An 11,397-nucleotide genomic window follows, 5' to 3' on the forward strand; every position below is an offset into this window, starting at 1 on the left:
TTATTAAAATGAAAAAAAATTGACTAAGACTAGAGTAAATCTAAAAAGGGCAGCTGAATTCAACATTGGTGTGAGTGGGTTGAGGTTTTCGGTCTGACTTCACATTCCCTGGGACTCATGCAATGGTATGGAACAGAGTGAGCTGCTCTCTGCCTGGTCTCTGCGGGTGGGTTGGTATGTATTTGGTGGTCTGGTTCTGTGCCCCATTTACTGGCCCTGTTTGAGGTACGGGATGTCCAGTTATTATTCAGGCCATGAAAATAGACTTGGTGGGAAAGGGCCTTAACTCATAAGTCAAAGAAATATAGAGAACTGGCAAAATAATGAAACTATCCACTTTTTACAGATATCGGTCCTCATGGGTATAGAAAAAGAAAAACACACACGAACGAACACATGCGTATGCAAACACATAGCCACAGAGACACGAACTCACATCCCAGTGAAAGTTTACACACAGTCAATTGCATTAAAATAACTTACATTTATTCAGCCCTGGTTTCAACCTACACTCTGCAAAAGGCTCTAAACTGTGAAAAAAGAAAAAACGCACACTGTCATTTACTGACATACAATGCATCCTAATGCATAGTGACATTTTTTATGGCTTTAATGCTTCAATCTTAATAGTAATTTAGCTCTTAATAAAAAACACAGAGCAGATCATCAAAAACTTTAATACACACAAACTTTAATACACACAACACAACCTGAATAATCCTTACTAACCTGAGAACTTCATAGCACTCATTAGGTATTGGGAAAACATCTAGAGAACATACTTGAGTTTCTCCAGTCTCCAGTGTGGATCCTCCAGTCCAGCAGAGAGCAGTTTGACTCCTGACTCTCCTGGGTGATTGTAGCTCAGATCCAGCTCTTTCAGATGTGAGGGGTTTGACTTCAGAGCTGAGGCCAGAAAAGCACAGCCTTCCTCTGTGACCAGACAGCCTGACAGTCTGGAGATAGTTTTTCATGATTTCAATAACATCAGCAGTTGAATAGAATGTACATCAGAAAGATATTTCTTATAAATAACACAATACTGACCTCAGTGTCTCAAGTTTACACTGTTTATTTTGCAACCCATCAGCAATCCGGTGTACTCCTGAATCGTGTAGTTCATTTTTACTTAGATCCAGCTCTTTCAGGTGTGAAGGGTTTGAAATCAGAGCTGAGGCCAAAAATGCACACCCTTTGTCTGTGACCAAACACCCTGACAACCTGCAAATAGTTGATAATCTTCTCACAAACTGAAATTCACATAAAACCCCTCCTTGTGTGAGAAACATATATTATGACTCACCTAAGAGCCTCCAGTTTACATTGTGGATCCTCCAGGAAAGTAGCAAGCAGCTTCACTCCTGAATACTTCAGGTCATTCTTACTCAGATCCAGCTCTTTCAGGTGTGAGGGGTTTGACTTCAGAGCTGAGACCAGAGAAGCACAGCCTTTCTCTGTGACCAGACAGTCAGAGAGGCTGCAAAGATATTCAGATAAAAAATGTTTTATGCTACTCACATGTAAATCTTCTTTCTAAGAAAAACACATCATTACTCACCTCAGAATCTCCAGTCTACATTGTAGATTTTGCAGCAAAGCAGAGATTGTCTTCACTCCGTTATCATGCAGATCATTGTCACTCAGATCCAATTGTTTCAGGCTTGAGGGGTTTGACTTCAGAGCTGATACAAGGGAAGCACAGCCTTCCTCTGTGATTCCACAGCCTGCCAGCCTATAGAGAAAATGTCCTGCTTACATTAACATACTTAGTATCAGAGTACCCTCTAAAGATTGCATCATTGTCTTATCAACTACACTGTAGATCATACTTTCAAAGAGTAAAACATTCCGTTTTTTATGAACTGACTCTATTCTCTATTGAATGCTGCTCTATTTAAACTTCAGTGATAGACAGTCATTGATGGTTTAAGTAAATGTATAAGGATTTCATGCAAGAAGGGAACTGGATATCTTAGAGTTAAAAGTTATTAATGGACCATAGGCCATAAAACATTTTAACATTATTATTGTGTTTTGTACTTACAAAGCTGTTCTGCAGGTTTTGACCACTGGCAGCATTTGTATTACACCTTCCTCTGATTTGAAGTATTTCCTCAGATCAAACAACTGCTCCTCTTCTGTCAACAACACAAAGACCAGAGCAGACCACTGTGCATTTGACAGTTGTTCTCTGGAGAGACTTCCTTTACTCAAATATCTTTGGATCTCCTGCACCAGAGAATGGTATTTCAATTCATTCAGACTGTGGAACAGATTGATGCACCTCTCCGAAGAGGGATTCTCCCTGATCTTCTTTTTGATGTACTTGATTATTTCCTCATGGCTCTGTGAGCTTCTTCTGGTCTGTTTCAGTAGTCCTTGTAAGTGCTTTTGATTTGCCTCCAGTGAGAGGCCCAGAAGGAAGCGGAGGAAAAGGTCCAAGTGTCCAGCTTCACTCTCCAAGGCTTTATCCACAGCATTTTTGTAGAACATGACTTCAGACTTGACTCCGAACATTATTTCAATGTTACTGTAGGTGGATTGTGGTTTGTCCATTAGATTGTCATTGTTGTTAACAAATGAGAGAATCACATATACAGCAGCTAGAAACTCCTGAATGCTCAGATGCACAAAGCAGTACATTTTGTTCTGGTACAGCCCGGATTCCTCTTTTAAGATCTGTGTGCAGACTCCTGAGTACACTGAAGCTTCAATTATATCAATGTCACACTCTTTCAGGTCGTCTTCATAGAAAATTAGATTGCCTTTCACAAGCTGTTGAAAAGCCAGCTTTCCGAGTGACAGAACGTTGCTTATATTCCAGTGTGGATCTGTCTCTTTCCCAGAATACTTTTCATTCTTCTGTTTAATATGAAACACAACAAGGTGTGTGTACATCTCAGTGAGAGTCTTGGGCATCTCTTCTCTTTTATGTTTCAGCATTTGTTCAAGGACTACTGCAGAAATCCAACAGAAGACTGGTATGTGACACATTATGTGGAGGCTCCTTGAGGCCTTTATGTGTGAGATGATTCTGCTGGCCAGGTTCTCATCAATAAATCTCTTTCTGAAGTACTCATCTTTCTGTTGGTCATTGAACCCTCTCACCTCTGTCACCTGGTCAACACACCATGAAGGGATCTGATTGGCTGCTGCAGGTCTGGTAGTTATCCAGAGGAGAGCAGAGGGAAGCAGATTTCCTTTGATGAGGTTTGTCAGCAGCACATCCACTGAACTTGACTCTGTTACATCACAACATATTTTGTTGTTCTTGAAGTCAAGGGGCAGTCGGCACTCATCCAGACCATCAAAGATGAACAGAACTTTGTAACTGTTGTAGTTTTGTATTTTTGATTTCTTGATTACCATTGAAAAGTGATTAAGGAGATCAGTCAAACTGTGGTTTTCTGTTTTCAACAAATTCAGCTCTCGAAATGGGAATATAAATGGATATTGGATATCCTGATTTGCTTTCCCTTCAGCCCAGTCCAGAATGAATTTCTGCACAGAAATTGTTTTTCCAATGCCAGCAATTCCCTTTGTCAGCACAGTTCTGATAGGTTTGTCTTGTCCATTTAAAGGTTTAAAGATGTCATTACATTTGATAGCCAACTCTGGTCTTGCTTGTTTCCTGGTTGCTGTCTCAATCCGTCTCACCTCATGTTCATTATTGACCTCTCCACTTCCACCCTCTGTGATGTAGAGCTCTGTGTAGACTTTATTGAGAAGTGTTGGTCTTCCTTGTTGAGGTATCCCTTCAAAAACACACTGAAACTTCTTCTTCAGGTTAGATTTGAGTTCACGTTGGGAAATCACAGCAAACTCATCCGGATGAAGAACTAACACAGAGGATATTGTTAAAGAACATTCATATTATTGCTATTTAAATACCTGCAGTATGGTTGGATTGTGTTCCAACGTTGTAAATAACAAAGGAACTCACAGGGAATTACACACTGGTGTCTCTTATCTTCTCTATTTCCCCGTTCAGGTCTTATTAATCAACAACAACAACACATCACCTATGCTACTTGACAAAATTGCTAAGGTCTAAAATGTGTTATAGTATCACTAAGTGAAACAGCTAAATACAGTTGCTTAAACGGTCCTCAAAATGGGGCATTCAAGAGTTAAATGAGACAAATCTTACACATTTCCAGTGTGTCAGCAAGCTCCTTCTGGTTCATGTTCCTCAGGACATGCAGTGTGATCTGCAAAGCCCCCTCTTTGGCACTGCTCTCCTGCTTCTCAGCTTCAGGATTGAATATATCCTCACTGTCCTTCTGACTTCCAAAGCCTTTTGGGAGATCCAAAGTCAGCATTCTCTTGAACGTCTTCAACTCTTCCTTCACATATTTTATGATATTCTGTTCAAGCAACTGAAGTAGACAAAGTAAATGAGTTCCTATCAGAGTGAATTAAATAAGAAAACAATATTCATGAGTGATAAACTTTACTTGAAGTGAACCGAAAGAAATGTACCTAACAGGAACACATACATTGAATATGGATGACAGGTTTGTTTGTTGGACTGCCTGACCTCTGATCATCTTTGACTCGGATCTCTCCTGTTGGTCTCTGTTGAAAGGATACGAAATTACATACAGCTCCGGAAAAAGTTTAGAGACCACTGCACCTTTTTCTTTCCTTTCCAAAAAAGTCAAAAAGGACTTAAGAGAATTAAGAGACCACTGCAAATTGCACGTTTCTGTTCCTCACTCAAAACCTTCCTTTTCAACTTTTTTGGAAAGGAAAGAAAAAGGTGCAGTGGTCTCTTAATTTGTTCCGGAGCTGTATACAAATCCAGAGAGGGCATTAACACACATTTGCATACCATACATCTAACAGTTTACCCTAACCCTAATTTAAACCTTCAGTCCAAGTCCCAAACATCTGATATCTAGCCGATTATCACTTTCCCCTGATTTTACTAATGTTTGTGTACTTGATAGATAGAGAAACGAGTACAAAGATTTTACATATGCTGGGTATACAGCGCATATTTAAACATTGAAATGTTCTCCAAAAGTTATTTTGTAGTCTAAACAAAAGTGAATCACATGCTCGAGCCACCACCTTCTTAGGTAACATTGTAAGGAGAAAAGTCTGAGTTATACAGGTGCTGTTCTCATTTAATTAAAACAACAATAACTAGTTTCCACTATGTGAGTAAAATGAAAGTGAAATCAAACAGTCTCAGTCCCAAGGTCTTAGGCTGCTATATTATTGTGCTGGGGGATTGGGTCAGTTCTCCTTCCCCACTAAGTTCTCATTCTCCACTATAAATTGTTGTTGATATGAGGAATGCATTTATTAATTATTCCAATTGGACTCTTAATATCTCACCCGGTACAGCCAGAAGAGGACTGGTCACCCCTCTGAGCTTGGGTCCTCTCTAGGTTTCTTTTTAAATTTCGGCCTTCTTAGGGAGTTTTTCCTAGCCACTGAAATTCAACACTACTGTTGTTTGCTCCTTGGGGTTTAAGGCCGGGGGTTTTGTAAAAGCACTTTGTGACAACTGCTGTTGTAAAAAGGGCTTTATAAATAAATTTGATTTAAATTTGATCAAAAAACCTACAAAAAATAGTATATAAAGTGCTCTGCTTACATCAATTGAAATTAGTTTCATACAATGCAAATGTTTTTGGTTGTCTCATACATAATTGAAAAAACTTTGCCATAAAGAAGTCAGGGGATTGACATAGAACACTTTACAGGAAATAATTTGTTTTGGGTCAATCATGTAATTGAATTATATTCATGTTATGTAAGCCTGAGTCCATTTGTTTAATCTTGTCTGTGGATTTGCCAATGGCAAAGAACTCATTTTGTAAAATGTTTTGCTAATGTGCAAATATAAAGTTAATGTGTCATCCATACATTCAAAATATAAAGTAAATGTTTCATCCATACACTCAAAATACAAAGTTAATGTGTCATCCATACACTCGAAATATATAGTTAATGTGTCATCCATACATTCAAAATATAAAGTTAATGTGTCATCCATACATTCAAAATAAAAAGTTAATGTGTCATCCATACACTCGAAATAAAAAGTTAATGTGTCATCCATACACTCGAAATATATAGTTAATGTGTCATCCATACATTCAAAATATAAAGTTAATGTGTCATCCATACATTCAAAATATAAAGTTAATGTGTCATCCATACACTCGAAATAAAAAGTAAATGTGTCATCGATACACTCGAAATATATAGTTAATGTGTCATCCATACACTCAAAATATAAAGTTCATGTGTCATCCATACATTCAAAATATAAAGTTCATGTGTCATCCATACATTCAAAATATAAAGTTCATGTGTCATCCATACATTCAAAATATAAAGTTCATGTGTCATCCATACACTCAAAACTAATCTCAAATTCAAATGTGTTGCGCATATGCAGGGTGGGGGCATATGGATTTGTTTTGGAAAATATATGCGTCTATTTTGAATTTGATGCCAGCAACATGTTTCAAAAAGGTTGGGACGGGCATGTTTACCACTGTGTTGGATCAACTCTCTGGAATGATCTTCTAATAGACAATCATGTTACTGACCTGTTGGCAATAAACCTAATCAGTGGGGAGATGTTCCACCAGGTTAGGTTTTTTAGCATTACACAACATTTCCAGTGTTTTGTTGACTCTGTCCAAACTTTTCTGAAACAAGTTGCTGGCATCAAATTCAAAGTGTGCATATATTTTTCAAGAAACAATCAAATGTGTCAGTTTCAACATTTTATATGTTGTCTTTGTACTATGTACTATTTGTATAAATGATTTGCACATCATGGCATTCTGTTTTTATTTACATTTTACGCAGCGTTTACGCATTTTTGGAATTCTTCCATGGACCCACAGCTGGGAACAGGGGAGGATGGTCTCTCCTGCTGCACCCCGGAAATAATATAAAGGAGGATACCAAGGTATTGTTGACCTTCCTAAAAACTGAAAATGTTTACCTCTAGTTGGAAATACTCACCCAGAGCTAATCTATTTAGCTATTTGAAGTGCTTTAGAATTGTTTCTCAAATGAAACATCTAAGTTGTGTTTTACTATTTAATTATTATACTAGAATACAGTACCTACACCAATACCTAATACACACCTGGACAGTGTAAGTTAACAATCTAATTATTTTGCTAAAAAGATTTGGAGCACCAATAGCTAATATACATCAAAAGAATAGAATAACAATTACATTATTATACCTAAACACCTGTATCAATATATAATACACACCTGAACAGTGTAGGTTAACAATACAATGTTGTACTACAGCACCAATGCTTGATACAACACCTGATAAATGTATATACAGCATATATTATACAATTGTACACAATGCATACACCATTACCTATAGTACACACACACATTAATATACAACATATACATATCTTTCTCCTTCTTACCCTGGATGTTCCTCTCTGTGACCAGTCCCTCTTAATGGACACAGAGCTGGGTATTGGTGAGGCTGGTCTGTCCTGCTGGATTAGGCATCAACACAAAAGAGACAAACATTACCTGTCTAATCAGAGAATCAACAGTCCAACATTACCTTAAGACAAAAAGGTTAGCAAATCCGATTTAATGAAGTTAAGAGCTTTGCAACTTTCTTCAAGTGCTGTTGCAAAAATCATCAGGCGTTATTATGTAACGGGTTCTCATGAGGACTGCAACAGGAAAGGAGTTACATCTAAGGATGAGTTCTGTAGTGTTACCAGCCTCGGAAATTGGCAATTAACTGCACCGGAGATTGCAGCCCAACAAATGCTTCAAATATATTTTGTATGGGCTACTTAAAGGTAGCGTATGGGTTTTTTGCTGCATAGAGTAACATGATCAGGGCCTGTTCAAGTTGCTGAATACACAAATGTTATTCCAGCACACACCCCTCTTGGTTTACCTGACAGTAAATGCTTAGGAATTTATTCCATAAAATAAGACACCTTTCACTTTTGTTCTAGTGTCTGTCATTGTGTAAATAATATTTCTTCCCCTTGCCCAGGACCTTCTTCTCTGAACTCTACAGGTCGACCCATAGACCAGTCACTTTTCATGAAGAGATACCAAGGTGTTGTTGACCTTCCTAAAATCTGAATTAGATCACAAAAAAGAAGGACATTACCTGTTTAATCAGAACTCAGATAGGAAAACATCAATCATTTAATAGAGTGCAATCTCACCTCTTGGACTTGGTGTCATGCTTCCCAGAGAGACTCATTTTAGAGGCAGGCTCCCCAGCTTTCTCATCCCAGAGAGACTGATTTTAGAGGCAGGCTCCCCAGCCTTCTCATCCCAGAGAGACTCATTTTAGAGACAGGCTCCCCAGCTTTCTCATCCCAGAGAGACTCATTTTAGAGACAGGCTCCCCAGCTTTCTCATCCCAGAGAGACTCATTTTAGAGACAGGCTCCCTAGCTTTCTCATCCCAGAGAGACTCATTTTAGAGACAGGCTCCCCAGCTTTCTCATCCCAGAGAGATTAATTTACAGTGCTGATCTCTAAAAAAAGACCCACTATTTTGGTTTATGTTGGTTATAACATGACATCCTCCACTGATGTAGTATTACTCCATTCTCAAATGTTTTTACCCCCCCCCAAACAATTTATTTTTCTTGCAACAACTTGATGGTGTTCTCTGTTTTCAGAGGTACTATATATATATATATATATACACACACATATACACACACTAGGACTGCACAATATACAATATATATTTATTTCAAATGGAAAACCAGCATTATATCTGTCTGATATAATGTAATTTACTCTGATTTATTAATTATTGCATACACAGTTTTTATTATTATTTTAAAACACGGTTTGTTGCTGCACTTGGTTGACATGCAGGATCTGCTTGTGCCTGACAAAATGATGAGCGAGGAACAGGCAAAAGACAGAAATTGAGAATTTTAATGCAAAAAGAAATGCTCCGTACAGACAAGATGATGTTGACCAAAAACAGGTACTTTGTCGAAAGTGCCTTGCAATTGTTGCCACAACATGACCATTTTGTTCGATCATTTAATGCGGCACCACAAATCTTCATATGACGAGTGCAAAGCATCTCAATGCCGTCCAAAGCAAACATCTATTTTGGATGCATTTGGCAGCGTTACACCATATGAGAAAGGTTCGAAGCGGCAGAGAGCAATCACAGATTCAATAACATTTCACGTCGCCAAAGACATGGTACCAATTAACATGTTTACCAAAGAGGGTTTTAAAAACATGATCCGGTCGCTTGACAAGCGGTATGTAATGCCATCACACAACTATTTTTCTCAAGTTGCCACCCCAGAGCTGTACGAGAAATGCAAGGCACAAATTGAAAAAGAGCTGTCACAAGTGGAATATTATACAGGAACAACGGACCTGTGGTCCAGCCGGACAACGGAGCCCTACATGCAGTCTGACTGTACACTTTATTAATGAGGACTTCCACCTGAAAAGTCGCTGTTTGCAAACTTCATTTTCCCAGAGGATCATACAAGTGAGAACATCACAACAGGGATGAAAGAAGCTTTAGCTGATTGGGGCCTAGATGAGAGTCGTCTACTCTGTATTACAACAGACAATGCTGCAAACATGGTGAAGGCTGCACCTGAACAAATGGACCAGGTTGCAGTGCTTTGGCAGCAGACTGCATCTTGCAGTTGATAAGTTATGCCCAATTGCGCATTCTATTTTATTACTGTTGCTATACTATTACTGTTACATATTATTACCTAGCAACCTGTTCTGAAATATAAAAATGTTCATTAGTTTCATACATTTTAATTGTAGAGGATGGGGCTGGGGAAGAATGAAGGATACATACTGTCAGATTGATAGCCAAAGCTCTTTCTGAACACATCCTGTATTTTTTCATATCGCAATACATATCGCTGAAAAACAAAATATTGCAATGCCAGTTATTTCCAATATCGTGCAACCCTAATATACACACATATATAAACTTTATGATATTTTTACACAATATATACATGTTTGAAGAAAATACATTATTAAGCATTTTAAGACAACAATTAAAATGTAAGACCATCTATTGCCAAACACAGCTTCTTTAATACTGGAAATTTCACTTGACTTACTTCAAGTGAGCGGGTGCTGCTGTTAGCAAAGCCTGCTGTGGTGCACTGAAATTGCTGTAATCATAAAAACATGCATACACACCTTTAACTCTAAAGATAAACAAGAGATATGATATGCTTGTGGAAGAGGAATAGAGCAGTTTCCCTGCATGCACCCTGCAGATATTTATTTTGGTAAAAGCAGTTCAGTTCTAAGGACACCTGAAAGGCTTATCATGCAAAATGATACCTGAGGCAAAGAACATGTCAATAGGCTTTTCTAATTGTTTGATGCCAATTTTCAGGACATAGTTGTCTGATGTGTGGCATGATGTGATTTTTGTGGTGTCTGAAACATCGGGTGTGACGTACGAATGGATGAACAGGGACAGATCTATAGTCCACTCCCCAATACCCTGGAGGACAACAAATATTCCATAATACATTTAATTTGGCATATCCTGCTATCCAGAGAGCATTACTCTTAAAATAGCAAGGTTGGACAACCACACCATCCAGTACTAATTCTAATAACAACGTCTTACAGTGTTTGTTATATTTCAGTTATTCTATTGTGCTGCTGCTCAAATAGTACATGGTTTAGGGGTTCGTTAGCCAGTCTGAGCCTCAAGGTACAAGAACGAGGTTTTGCTTGGTTTAGTATTTTCTTTTGTTTGTGGACGTGGCCTGTTCTGTTTGTAATCTCATTAGAACAGGCTACATATATAGCTTGACTTAATGGGATCCCATCATGTTTCAGACAGATGATACGACACCTTCTAAAGATACCACGGCTAAGTGGGGAATTTTGAACCCTGACCATTAAAAGGGATCCCTGTCTGTCCGTAACAAGATCTTCAGGCCACAGATAGGCCTACTCTTGCCCTTCTGTTATTAGAGCGTCTCTCGAGACTCATTTTACAGTTTGACATGTCTGAAATACCATTTAATATTGCCCTGGATTTTCTCAGGGGTATCAACAGCTTTCTATCCAGTGTAGACCTGCATATTCCAGGCAGAACTGTTTCTTGCATCACAGGTCACCCATATTTGTATTTCATATTTAGACTTGTTTTGAATATAATGGTTTATCAACCCACACATTCAAAAGAAAATAGCACCTTCCCAGACATCCAGTCTCTGCGAATATTGTCATGGCTCTTAATGGAGACACAACTGGTTCTGCTCCATCGTATTCCTTGCCTGAAGTTTCATCCGGTACAACAGAAATGGAACTGTGCACATATACTGTAATGATTGTAAATCTCCCCTCTCTTCCCTTACTCTCCCCTCCACAGACA

The 11,397-nt window shown here is 38.4% G+C and overlaps 1 protein-coding gene across 1 annotated transcript; it reads right to left on the minus strand.

Annotated features, from left to right (window-relative positions):
* Positions 1–1,015: 1,015 nt before the first annotated feature.
* On the minus strand, positions 1,016–4,322 carry LOC105030952 (ribonuclease inhibitor-like). Its single transcript, XM_034295604.1, has 4 exons — positions 4,151–4,322; positions 1,559–1,682; positions 1,304–1,477; positions 1,016–1,221 (listed from the first exon to the last, which is right to left on the minus strand). Exons 1-4 carry the CDS (start codon positions 4,320–4,322, stop codon positions 1,026–1,028), a joined length of 666 nt encoding a protein of 221 aa, XP_034151495.1. The 3' UTR covers positions 1,016–1,025.
* Positions 4,323–11,397: the final 7,075 nt, after the last annotated feature.

Source organism: Esox lucius, chromosome 11 (assembly GCF_011004845.1).
Source record: "Esox lucius isolate fEsoLuc1 chromosome 11, fEsoLuc1.pri, whole genome shotgun sequence".
Lineage (NCBI taxonomy): Eukaryota > Metazoa > Chordata > Actinopteri > Esociformes > Esocidae > Esox > Esox lucius.